Here is a 14284-nt window from a genome sequence, read left to right as displayed (position 1 = left end):
CCCTTCCCAGAGGCTATTATCCCCCCACTGCTACTATAGGCACCATCTCTCCCTACTATACCTGCTATCCCACAGCGACAGTCCCTTCCCAGAGGCTATTATCCCCCCACTGCTACTATAGGCACCATCTCTCCCTACTATACCTGCTATCCCACAGCCCCAGTCCCTTCCCAGAGGCTATTATCCCCCCCACTGCTACTATAGGCACCATCTCTCCCTACTATACCTGCTATCCCACAGCCCCAGTCCCTTCCCAGAGGCTATTATCCCCCCACTGCTACTATAGGCACCATCTCTCCCTACTATACCTGCTATCCCACAGCCACAGTCCCTTCCCAGAGGCTATTATCCCACTGCTACTATAGGCACCATCTCTCCCTACTATACCTGCTATCTCACAGCGACAGTCCATACTCAGAAGCAATTATTCCCACTGGTATCGGCTCCATCTTGCTATTACTACTCATTATTTACAAACCACAAACTCGTGGCCCCACTCCCTGTGCACCAGTGGTTTTGAATGGGTGGTTTAGAATGGATGTTGTGGGACATTGGTTTGTGGGGTGTGCTCCATACTAATTAAGTCACTGGCTGACTATAACGATGGATGGACCCCACACACAGACTCAGGCAGTAGAGCTAAAAGCATTGTTTTGATGCCATTAACTAGCTTGTTCTGAGAACTAATAACACACAGTAGGAAACCACCGAAAGTTATTTGCTAATTAAATCCTTAAGGACCATTTAGCAGGTGAGGAGATGAGGTCTTTTCAGGCAGCAGTAGCATCACCTGAATGGCTTGCCGCTTGGGAGAACTTATATTAGATCTACATCCCTGTCTTACTGTGCATCACATAAGCATAATGTTCCCACGTCAGCACCTATTTACAGCCCCATACCCCGAGCACCCCTGTCTTATATAAAAACAAAGGCAAGATGCTTCTCGATACAGTCGCTGACTAGAGATTTTGTGATTGCCGAGGGTATTGTGATTGGTTTCTGCGAGCGCAGGAGAACAAGATGCTGTAATGTGTTCTTTTCATTGTGCACTTGTTAATGGCTTGCTATAAATAGCAGAGTTGGATTCCAGTAAAATATTACTGCAAAAACACAGCCCGAGATTGCAGCCAGAGAGTGTGTGCTATCCGCAGCCCCTGTTTGCTGACTGCAGTGGTTTTGCCAGTTTTGTGCAATGCAGGAGCCCGGCTACCCCTATCCAACATTCTCTCCTACTACAGGCACTGGAGAAAGGCAGATCATGTACAAAATGTAACAAAATAGAAAAGGTGCCAGTCTCAGGATAAGGATAAGGGCGCTGTCAACCAAAATAGACTTTTTTTATATGTGGAAACAATGAGTGATTTTATTTATTAGTTGCTGTATATAAATATTGATATCTCTTTTGTTGGGGGAATATATATTTATTTCAACTTCCACCCAATCATATATAGTAAGTCCATCTGCCTGTGTATCAGACAATGGTGATATTTATCTGAATCAATAAAGTATTACTTTAGGTCAGTGATCCCCAACCAGTGGCTCAGGGGCAACATGTTGCTCCCCAACCCCTTGAGTGTTGCTCTCAGTGCCCCCAAACCAGGGAGTTATTTTTGAATTCCTGACTTGGGGGCAAGTTTTGGTTGAATAAAAACAAGATTCCTACCAAATAAAGCCCCTGTAAGCTGATAGGGTGCATAGAGGCTGCCTAATAGCCAATCAAAGCCCTTATTTGGCTCCTCCATGAACTTTTATGGTGCTTGTGTTGCTCCCCAAGTCTTTTATATTTGACTGTGGCTCACGAGTAAGAAAGGTTGGGGATCCCTGCTTAAGGGTAACAGCACATGGGGCAATTGCCATCTTTTGACTTCCTGTGTGATTTCCAGCTTGGTGGGCAGACAGCATAAGCTTTGCAACTGCCCCTTCTTTAAATTGATTGGTAATTGGCTGGACCTTGCAGGTTCACTTGCAGTTATCGCTCGGGGTGATCAATGCCATAATTGCCTTACCCAGGGTCTAGCCAGTTACCAATTAGGTCAATGAAAGGCCAACTGGGAGCATTTAGTCAAACACAGGCAAGTTCCCTATGTGCCATTGCCCTAAAGGAGAACTAAATACTAAAAATGAATATGGTTAGAAAAGCTCTGCATTTTATATACTGAACTTAGTGTTATGGTATAGAACCTTTTATCCAGAATGCTGAAGATCTGGATCAGGGATCTTTCTGTCCTTCGGATCTCCATACCTTAAAGGTGGCCATACACTCTAAGATCTGCTCGCTTGGCAAGGTCGGCAAGTGAGCAGATCTTCTACCGATACGCCTACCTATGTGTGGGTGATATTGGGCTAATTCAATTGTTTGGCCCTAGGAGATTGAATTAAAATGGTGGGTATAGGTGCCGTTGGTTTGGGAACCACATCAATGAGCCGATGCAGTCCCCGGAAAAATCAAACCTACCCAAATGAGATCTGCCTGACGGGCCAGTCGGTCAGGGAGGCCTGTTGTTGGTGCCCATACGAATTGGTCTAAAGGACTGGAATCGGCCCGTGCATGGCCACCTTAAGTCTACTAAAAAAATCATTTAACCATGAAATAAACCCAATAGTATTGTTTTGCCTCCAATAAGGATTAATTATATCTTAGTTGGGATCAAGTACAGGTACTGTTTTATTCTTACAGAGAAAAGGGAATCATTTAACCATGAAATAAACCCAATAGGGCTGTTCTGCCCCCAATAAGGGCGTAATTATATCTTAGTTGGGATCAAGTACAGGTACTGTTTTATTATTACAGAGAAAAGGGAATCATTTAACCATTAAATAAACCCAATAGGGCTGTTCTGCCCCCAATAAGGGGTAATTATATCTTAGTTGGGATCAAGTACAAGGTACTGTTTTATTATTATTATTATTATTATTATTATTATTATTATTATTATTATTATTATTATTATTATTATTATAGAGAAAAAGGAAATCATTTAAAAAAAATTGAATTACTTCATTAAAATGGAGTCTATGGGATATGGTTTTCCATATGGCTTTGTAGATAACGAATCCCATACCTGTACCAGAAATTTAGCAGCCCTATAACAGTAATGATCCAGGCCTTCAATGTTGCCCACAGCAGCTCCCCATCTTGGATCTTGTTTGGACCTCCTTTGAGCGTCAGTGGCACTGCACATGCTCAGTGAGCTCTGGGCAGCTGTTGAGAAGCTAAGCATAGGATCATCAAGCAGAAAATGAGGTTCACCTGTCATAGAAGCTGATGAGACCTGATTATTAAATCTGCACTGCAGTGTGTGGTAGTTAAAATCATCTCCTGCACTTTTTATTCATTTGCACAAAATACAGATCCAAGGGGGCTCATTTACCCATGTGTGCTGCCCATTGACATGCCAGCCCCTAGCCTGCTGTAAATCAGCGCAGCGGATCTCCTATCTAGGCATTGAAGCTCTGCAACACGTTCATGGAAAGCAGAGTGGAATGCAGAGTCATTTTTCTGAATGATATTTATTCACGGCTTGTGATACTAGAGCGGAGAATAAGAGTGTGAATAAAACTCCCGGAGCCTGCAGGGAGTGTACAGAGCCAAGTTTATATTCTGAGACGTGTTTTGCTAGCCGCATTATCAGTATTCCCCCCCCAGTATTGATGGCATTAACAGTTTATTCCGTTTCTGTCAGTGCTGTCGTTAACTCCTGTTCATTTGTTTGTAACCCACTGGCACTTGGCTCTGCTCATTAGAAACCGGAGCTGGTGGAACAGGGAAGAACATCATGGCAGCTCACAGTGGAGTGACATGGAGTCTGTAACAGTCACTTTATCCCAAACAGTGCAGCACTGAAGTATGGCGGTCATTAATAGCCTGTAATACATTCAACTACGTTCAGTCTCAGCTCAGTAACTGCTATGCATCTGTTCAGGTCCCTCTCTGAATCCTTGCCAGATCCTTGCCACTGAGAACAGTGCTAATGCTATATGTTTTTGCCCACAGTGGCCTTATTATAAAGTGGTGCTTTGTTGAGAAGCAGAGCTAAATGAGCAATCCTAATGCTCATAGGGGTAGTAGGCACTACTTTTACTAGTCCTCTGGGTAACTGTAAAAAAAAGCAGGTTGTTTGTAGCATTTTTGGAAGCGGGTATAGATGTCGGTCGGTGAGTCGAGTTGCTGGTCTTCTCCATAGCACTTATCTTATAATATATTACTTGTATTATCTATATTTTACTCCTTGAACATTGAATAAATGGTTTTCCTTCCCCGCCCACTTCTGATGATGTCACTTACAGTTTGCGGCAACAGCACTTCCTGTTTAATGGTGGTCAGCGGGTCGTGGATAGGGTTGCGTATAAGGCAGTTGCAGATTGGGTAGAGAGTTAAAGCAAGTTAAAATACAGGTTACGGGTCTGGGTCGTGGGTTGCGGGACGTGGGTCTCAAAAACTGGTTCCACGCAGCTTTTTTTTTTAACATGAGCAGAATAAATTGTCTTATGCTGAAAATACATTCCACCTATTCTACTAATGAAAAAATTTGAACTATTCTTTTTATATAAAATTATACATGTTTTCTTTATTATAAAACAGAGATTTGATTTGCTTTTACACTTTTGCTACCTCCCTTTTCATTTGCTGATTTAATTCAGTAGAGATAATGAGCACTGTATAAACAACACCCTCCATTCAACCCTTTGTTGAGAGGCTGCTTTGTATTCATGAGGTTAACCAAGGTCTCTGCACTCCATTTTGTTGTGCTGCACTTTATGTACTTTGCTCCCTGCCCTCACTCAGTAAATAACCCCCCTATAACTAGAAAAACATTGTTTATTGGAGCAGACTACTAACAAGGAGCTATGAAAGCACCTTCGGAAATATATTTTCTAAGGCAAACATTCTAAAATTTGCAATGAATAAGTTTTATCTCTAGGTGTATTCTATCCTGCATGAATGTACTTGAGGAACTGTCTAGGTGTCCCCAACACTTAGCTGCAAGATTCATTTCTCATTCCTTTATCAGTGAATATCTAGGGCAATGATGTTTATCCGCCAGTAAAATGCAGCATATGTAAGCAATCTATATTTAAAAGTCAGAATAAAGGATGGGTACCAACATTCCCATTAATCTTAATCTCTTATGTTATATAACAGTTGGTGCTCCCCTGCTGTCGTGTATAAGGATATTCCAAGTCTCCGTGGAGTTCTGTGGCCTGTATAAAATCACTCAGTTTGTGGCTTAATGGCTTTTATATGGTGACAGAATTCCTTGGTGGCTTCCTATAGCTCATAAGGCTATACATTATCAGCTGTATGCAGGGCTATTCCAATACAGTTATCTGACCGGTGTAGATGTTGATGTTCAAGATGCCCTATAGTTGTGATTGCACTAAAACCTACAGAGCAGGTAGACTGCTCACCCACAAGTTTGAATTAAAAGGGAAACTATACCCTCAGTTTATTGCAAATGCTACATTATGCTATGCCTGCTGGCCTCACAACTTGTAGGATATAGATTTTGTGTTGGTTATAATAAAATCTAGAAGTGTCATGTATAATAACTAATACCACTTGCCTTCTCTTTTTCAGGCTCAGCAGTGGAGGTGGCATTACCGTGCAGATGTCCAAATCTAGTGTGGGTGGAGCAGCTGGCGGAGGTGGTGGAGCTGGATTTGGCCTTGGAGGTGGCGCAGGTCTGGGTGCTGGAGGAGGCTTTGGCGGAGGTCTTGGTGGAGGCCTTGGCGGAGGTCTTGGCGGAGGCCTTGGTGGAGGTCTTGGCGGAGGTCTTGGTGGAGGCCTTGGTGGCGGATTTGGAGGTAGTCTCAGCAGTGGACTAAGCTTGGGCGGAGGCTTGAGTTTTGGTGGTGGACTAGGCAGCGGCAGTTTTACAGGAGGTTACAGTTTGAACTCCAGCTCACGTAAGTTGTTACAATTATGGTAATAGTAATGTATTCTTCACATTCCCCATAGTTTGTATTATAAAAATGTTTTACAGCATTGTAGTTACAGAAAATGGCAGGAGATGTACATTTGAGCTAATTACTTGTAATTAATATATATATATATATATAAGAACAAATAAATGTATAAAGAATTCTAAGATCTTTTGAAGTTACAGTATACAGATTATAGAACTACAAGCTGAATTATAAACTATAATATAAATGTGTTGGCTTGGGAGAAGGCATTATCATATAATAGCCCTTGAAACATGATAGAATATTATTCTTATAACTGTACTGCTGTGACATCACAGATATGAGCTAATAATATTGGTTACTGGGCATGTTAAGATGGTGAAATACCCAAGATAACTATTGCTACACCTCTTGCCCCACCTTGAGCCCCAGGAGACAAAAAAAACATCCAGTTTGAGATTGGAAATATCAGTCAGTTCCTGCCTACTCTAATGTACAGGCCGCCCCCCGGCTATACATTACCCTACATCTGACTTGCAGTATCTTTACTGAGCTATTGCCAGCAGCCAATCCACTCCATAGAATTTAACCTTTTGACGAATTGCCTCCCTGAAAAGTCAGGCATTTTGTCTTCTAACCACACCCTTCTTTATGGGAGGAGGGCAACTTTTTTGTTAGGGGATATAGGATTGCCACCTTTGTCTTAATCATAAAATGGACATCAGTGGCAGGTTGGTGACACCAGGGGTCCTCCAGTGAAGTTTATGGGAGGACCATTATCTCTTGGTGGCAGGCTGTGACATTGGAGCAGAGCTATGACATCACAGGTCGCAGCTATGGGAATAATTATACTGGTTTTTTAACCTCAAAACCAGGCTGGAGGTTTTGGACCAAACAGTCCTTCAAAAACCAGGCTGGTGGCAACCGTAGGAGGCTTTCCATTGGGGAACTAGTGTACCTCTCCATAATTAAGATTTTTAAAAAACCCGAAAGCAGAGTACAAAGCAGAATTCTGCAGGAAGATGTTGAGGCAGTAGTTTCCCTTTAATGTTATTATATTGGCAATGATGGTCATTTCTAACACTGATGTTTTAATTTCAGTATCTTCTTCTACCGCCTACTGAAGAGCTGTAAAGTCTCCCCATCTGCCCCAAATTTCCCAGAGATTCCAACCTGCTGAATGACTTCTGGTTTTATATCTGCACTTTTCGGAAGACCCTCGGCTTTCCATAGTTTGCTACTTTCATATTTTCTAATAAAGGGAACCTTTGTTATTTGAACCTTGTGCGGTGTGCTAATCCTCTGAGTATTCTTGCGCTAAATTAAAAAGGCTCTTTTCTTGCCTGCTTCTAAATACTGAGCGCTTATTTTCAAATGAAAGATAAATTATACATGTAACCCCGAGCCTGCCACATAAATCTCTAATTACTGAACGGCAGGACGTTCGCCTTTATCGGAAATTGTACTCGGCGCCACGGACTGCTGAACTGAAAAGGGCCCTCGACTATATGTGTCAGGCTAAATGTCTGCTATAATGAAAACGCCAGATTCACGATTACTGTGACTGACACGCTGGCGGAAAAAAAAAATTTGAAAAGTGCCATCACAATCCTAAGGCACGGTGTTTCTGCTAGAAGTGTTTATTCCAGTCTTCAGCAAAGGCTTTGTAATGGAGTGTATAGGACATTTCTGATCAGGTTGTAGTTCCCCAGAATTGTAAAGAAATTAAAGCATTTAAACATTCAACCTTTGTTCCTATTTGTGCCTTATTTGTTGGACTATTTATATAAATTTGTTCCCATTTATACATTTACCTTCCCACCTATGTGGTTTGCCTACACCTACTCACAGGTGGCCATCTTGGTTCAACAACATCTAGAGCAGGGGTTACCAACCTTTTTTACCTGAGTGTCACATTCAAATGTAAAAAGATTTGGGGAGCAACACAAGCATAAAAAACGTTCCTGGGGTGCCAAATAAGGGTTGTTATTGGCTATTTGGTAGCCAAATGTGGACTGGCAGCTCTGTTTGGCATTATACTTGGATTTTATGCAACCAAAACTTGCCTCCAAGCCAGGAATTCAAAAATGAGCACCTGCTTTGAGGCCACTGGGAGCAACAGCCAAGGGGGTTGGGGAGAAACATGTTGTTCCCGAGCTACTGGTTGGGGATCATTGGTCTAGAGGGAAGCAAGTAGCCATTGCTATTTTATCCTCAGCTCCCAGATCTCTTTAAAAGTGACCAGCTCTTTAAATGTGGCCATATAATGGTATCTGACACATCGTCCCCATGGGGTACAAAGGCTCTTATATTGGGAGATAAGCATTGGTTATTGGCAACCACATTTGGGAATGTATTACTTAACAGTTACATAACACCGGACCACACAAAAGATAATGGTTTATTGACCTGCCCCTCTATAATCTACAGAGTGTTGTCATTCACTTGTAGCTCCCAGTATCCCTCGACTCGATATTAAAGGACTGTAGAATACAGGCAATGGCAAATTACTGGATATCTCAACAGCAGTGATGGTTTCCTTCTGGGTGTCTAGTAGTTAGTGTGCAACTTATTGTAGCACAGGGGCTCTAGGCCTCTTGTTCTGGATAAGTTCAGTCCCATGCTGCCAAGTGAGACAGCTGTAGGCTTGTTTCATAGGGGTATAAATAAGAGCTGCTCTCATACACAAATATTAAGGAATACAGTTATGGGAGACTTTCCCACCTAAGAATAAAATGAGACCTTCTGATGGAAAATGCATTTCCTACATTTAGCCAAATCAAAGATAAAACTGGATATCAGGATATACAGTTCTACCATTACCTGCATCTCCGCTGTGAATTTAGGGTCCAATTCTCGACTCTCACTGTGCAATATTATACTCCCCCATTTGAACTGACCCTCCGTGATCCTCAGCACAGCAAACTGATCTCTAGATTATATGTCACTAATTAACTCCTTTCCTTCCTTTGCCAAAGCCTTAACAAAGTGGCAAGCTAATTAAGTACAGATATAGGACCCATTATCCAGAATGCTTGGGACCAAGCGTATTCCGGATAAGGGGTCTTTCCGTAATTTGGATCTCCATACCTTAAGTCTACTAAAAATCAATAAAACGTTAATTAAACCCAACAGTATTGTTTTGCATTCAATAAGGATTATTTATATCTTATATCTATATCTTATTTGGGATCAGTTACAAGGTACCGTTTTATTACTACAGAGAAAAAGGAAATCAGTTTTAAAATTCTGAATTATTTGATTAAAATGGAGTCTATCCGAGCCTTTCCGTAATTCGGAGCTTTCTGGATAACGGGTTTCTGGATAAGGGATCCCATACCTGTACTGAGTCCTGGGAAGAAATAACAGATACCCTGTACTGTGATCTGATCTCCCTGAGAGATAGATTAATTCACTTTAGGTTTATACATCAGCTGTATATCAACCCAAGGTAATTGGTAAAAATAGGACGTAACCCAGAAGAAGAAGTGTCCTAAATGTAGGGAACAAGGTGCCTCTTTCTATCATATGACTTGGTCCTGCTCACACCTTGCTACTGACTGGAGAGAACTGATAGAATATCTGACCTCTGAGTTAGGCTTCCCGGGCCCTTGCTCTCCAGAAGTATGCTTGCTGAGGTTAGTAGAGGACATAATACCCTTAAAGGAACAGTAACACCAAAAGATGAAAGTGTATAAAAGTAACTAAAATATAATGTGCTGCTGCCCTGAACTGGTAAAAGTTGTGTGTTTACTTCAGAAAGTCTACTATAGTTTATATAAATAAGCTGTTATGTAGCCATGGGGGCAGCCATTCAAAGCAGAAAAGGCACAGGTACATAGCAGATAACAGATAAAACACTATTGTATTTTTTAGAACCTATCTGTTATCTGCTATGTAACCTGTGCCTTTTCTCCTTTTTCCAGCTTGAATGGCTGCCCCCATGGCTACACAGCAGCTTATTATATAAATTATAGTAGTGTTACTGTAGCAAACACACCGGTTTTACCAGTGCAGGGCAACAGTGCATTATATTTTTATTACTTTAAAGCTCTTTCATTTTTTGGTGTTACTGTTCCTTTAAATAAAACAAGATCACTAAACCGAGCTCTTTTACCAGACTGGATAAAACTAGTTAATAATGTTCTCCCTATGGTTAAGCTAACTTACGAAGCCCAGGGATGCCCAAAGAAATTTGAAAAGATCTCAGCCACTTGGTTAGACATTAACCCTATAACCCAACTGGAATAACCTCTTGGGAAACTGGAATCTATATATACAGTGCTTTGCACTCAGAGAGGCAGTACAGAAGGAGTTGCAGACTTCCACAGCAGAGACTGGAGTATCTGTCCATTTGAACACAATAAGCCGTACACTGCATAGAGCTGGGCTTCATGGAAGAGTGGCCAGAAAAAAAGCCATTGCTTAACGTTAAAGGAACAGTAACACCAAAAAATGAAAGTGTATAAAAGTAACTAAAATATAATGTGCTGCTGCCCTGCACTGGTAAAAGTTGTGTGTTTACTTCAGAAAGTCTACTATAATTTATATAAATAAGCTGCTATGTAGCCATGGGGGCAGCCATTCAAAGGAGAAAAGGCACAGGCACATAGCAGATAACAGATAAAACACCATTGTATTCTACAGAACTTATCTGTTATCTGCTATGTAACCTGTGCCTTTTCTCCTTTTTTCCAGCTTGAATGGCTGCCCCCGGGGCTACACAGCAGCTTATAATATAAATTATAGTAGTGTTACTGTAGCAAACACACCAGTTTTACCAGTGCAGGGCAACAGTGCATTATATTTTTATTACTTTAAAGCTCTTTCATTTTTTGGTGTTACTGTTCCTTTAAAAATAAGAAGGCACATTTTGAGTTTGCCAAAAGGCATGTGGGCAACTCCCCAAATGTATGTAGGAAGGTGCTCTGGTCAGATGAGACTAAAATTGAACCAAGGAAGATGTTATGTCTGGCGCAAACGCGACACATCCCATCACATCCCATCACCCCACACCATTGCCAGGGCCGGATTTGTAATCCCGCCGCCCCAAGGCCGCCCCAGTCCGTCTTGCTCCGCGCATGCGCAAACGCACCATCGGCACCCCCACGCATGCGCAAACGCACCATCGGCATTCCCCGCACGCATGCGCGATCGATACAGCGTGTAAGCATTCGCATACGGAGCAGTTGGGGAGAGGTCCCCACTGCTCCGTATGGGCGAAAAAGCTTTAGATGGCGGGGCGGCATGCCGCCCCCAAATTTGTGCCGCCCTAGGCCCGGGCCTTTGCGGCCTCTCCGCAAATCCGGGCCTGACCATTGCCACAGTGAAACATGGGGTGGCAGCATCATGCTGTGGGGATGTTTTTCAGCAGCAGGAACTGGGAAACTGCTCCAAGTCAAGGGAAAGATGGATGGTGCTAAATACAGGGATATTCTTGAGCAAAACTTGTGTCAGTCTGTCTGTGATTTGGGACTGGGACGGAGGTTCACCTTCCAGCAGGACAATGGCCCAAAGCATACAGCTAAAACAACACTAGAGGGGTTTAAGGGGAAACATATAAATGTGTTGGAATGGCCTAGTCAAAGTCCAGAGCTCAATCCAATTAAGAATCTGTGGTCAGACTTGAAGATTGCTGTTCACAAGCGAAAACCATCCAACATGAAGGAGCTGGAGCAGTTTTGCCTTGAGGAACGGGCAAAAATCCCAGTGGCCAGATGTGGCCAGCTCATAGAGACTTATCTAAAGCGACTTGTAGCTGTAATTGCCGCAAAAGGGGGCTCTATAAAGTAGTGACTATTAGTACTGACTAATGGGTTGAACAGTTATGCACGCTGACGTTTTCTGTTACTTTGTCCTATTTGCTTCACAATAAAAAAAATACTTCTTCAAAGTTGTAGGCTTGTTCTGTAAATGAAATGGTGCAAACTCTCAAAACAATCCATTTTAATTCCAGGTTGTGAGGCAACAAAACATGAATACTTTAGCAAAGCACTGTACCTTGTTACTGTAATGCACCTCATACAATTACCTTTATCAAACACCTGCTGGGTTCTCTTGTTATCACTCTTTTTGATGCAAAACATATTTGCTAGAAATGATCGCTGCATGACACTGTAACTGTATAATTTAACTTTCTGTATTATGTTTAATGTTCAAAAGCATAAATAAAAACTATTATAAAAAAAAAGAATAAAATGAGACATTAGACAATGTTCTCTTGCAATGTCCCCCCCATGGGGCTCACTGACAATACGGTGGTGCAATCTATACAATTATGTAAGTAGGAGGGTGGGTACAGGCACTGGCACAGGGGGGCTGGAGCACATTTCGCACTCTGTAGTTGTGTTAGTGAAACTATGGCTCACATTACAGTAGGCAAAAGCTAAAGACCGACCACTACATTGACTGTCAACTTCATGCCTTGCAACCAATCAGCAATTGGTTAACCAGTCCCCTCTTTGGTACAAATGAATGCCATCTCTATAAAGTAGTACTAGAAGAGTGAGGTTCCATTTAATTGCAGTAACAGGACACTGCCTGCCCTGCCATGGGTATAATGGAGCACAATCATAAAAAAGGGTGTATCTTACACAAAAGGTAACGTGCAGCCATAGAAAGCCCCCAAGTCTTTACAGAGTGGCAGTTACTAAATTGCAAAATAAAGTGATAAAAAATTTGCTTTCATGTTTTTACAAAATTGCAAAAAGAAAAAATCTAATTGTAAAGACTTGCGGTACTACGTTGGTACAGGAAGGTTATGGCAGATAAAGCTGCTCATGCCTAAAGCACAGGCCCTGATTCCCAGCCGCTGTGTTTTGATGACTCCATAACCACCCGGGAATCCCTTTAACATAGGAATCTGTGATATATGTGAAAAAACAGTTACTTTTAGCCCCGTGTGCTTCTCATTGGCTGAGGATCCCAGGGCACTTAGTATGTGTCATAACTGAGGTTCATGGTCAACTGGACATTTCAGACATACATTTGTCTTATCAATAATGTATGCACTGATGGCACGGTCTGCATTATCAAAGCAACGTGGAACAACTGGGAGAAACAATTCCCCAGCAAAGCGAGCCGCCCCCCCCCCCTCCTGCTTGCACCGACCAACTGCTCTGCCGCTCCAACCTGTGTGGGGAAATGCCCCTTTGAGAAAAGCAATATACACATTGCAACAAAAATGGCCGACTGCAGATGGGTTTTTTGTGTGCAGTGCAGGATAACAGTACAGGTATGGGACCTGTGATCCAGAATGCTTTGGGCATTATTATTGTTTTATTATTACAGAGAAAGGGGAATCATTTAAACATGAAATAAAACCAATAGGGCTGTTCTGCCCCCAATAAGGGGTAATTATATCTTAGTTGGGATCAAGTACAGGTACTGTTTTATTATTACAGAGAAAAGGGAATCATTTAACCATGAAATAAACCCAATAGGGCTGTTCTGCCAACAATAAGGGGTAATTATATCTTAGTTGGGATCAAGTACAGGTACTGTTTTATTATTACAGAGAAAAGGGAATCATTTAACCATGAAATAAACCCAATAGGGCTGTTCTGCCCCCAATAAGGGGTAATTATATCTTAGTTGGGATCAAGTACAGGTACTGTTTTATTATTACAGAGAAAAGGGAATCATTTAACCATGAAATAAACCCAATAGGGCTGTTCTGCCCCCAATAAGGGGTAATTATATCTTAGTTGGGATCAAGTACAGGTACTGTTTTATTATTACAGAGAAAAGGGAATCATTTAACCATTAAATAAACCCAATAGGACTGTTCTGCCCCCAATAAGGGGTAATTATATCTTAGTTGGGATCAAGTACAGGTACTGTTTTATTATTACAGAGAAAAGGGAATCATTTAACCATGAAATAAACCCAATAGGGCTGTTCTGCCCCCAATAAGGGGTAATTATATCTTAGTTATATCTTAATACTGTTTTATTATTACAGAGAAAAGGGAATCATTTAACCATTAAATAAACCCAATAGGACTGTTCTGCCTCCAATATGGATTCATGAAGTTACCATCAAGTACAAACTACTGTTTTATTACAGAGAAAAATAAATCATTTTTAAATGATTGGGCTTGGGCGGCATGCCACAACCGATTGCCACCATTGGTCCCGCTTTTTCCCCAATCCGCTTGTCACCACTCTCACCCACACTTTCCCTGACCCTCTCCTGCCATTCATTGAGCAGAGCTGTTGCTAGGCAATTTATAGTGGAGGGGGAGGAGCTGGAGGGAGGGGCGATGAGCAATGTGTTCTTCCTTAGGCACAGTAAAGGTGGCCATACACGGGCCGATTGTACCTGCCAATACATGTCCCTTAGACCGATTCGGCAGCTTATCGGCCTGTTTAGGGGC

The 14284-nt window shown here is 42.0% G+C and overlaps 1 protein-coding gene across 1 annotated transcript in view; it reads left to right on the top strand.

Moving 5' to 3' along the window:
• The window catches only part of ouro1 (ouroboros 1), a 32982-nt gene extending 25329 nt beyond the window's left edge, over positions 1-7653 (top strand). Inside the window, exons 9-10 of the mRNA XM_031897310.1 lie at positions 5579-5907; positions 7009-7653. Coding sequence (XP_031753170.1) covers positions 5579-5907; positions 7009-7031 — 352 coding nt within the window. The 3' untranslated portion in view covers positions 7032-7653. The remainder of the gene's footprint in view (positions 1-5578; positions 5908-7008) is intronic.
• The last annotated feature ends 6631 nt before the right edge of the window (positions 7654-14284 follow it).

The sequence above is a fragment of the Xenopus tropicalis genome, chromosome 2 (assembly GCF_000004195.4).
Source record: "Xenopus tropicalis strain Nigerian chromosome 2, UCB_Xtro_10.0, whole genome shotgun sequence".
Lineage (NCBI taxonomy): Eukaryota > Metazoa > Chordata > Amphibia > Anura > Pipidae > Xenopus > Xenopus tropicalis.
Note: the sequence above shows the minus strand (reverse complement) of the source record. Positions and strands in the feature narration are given on the sequence as shown.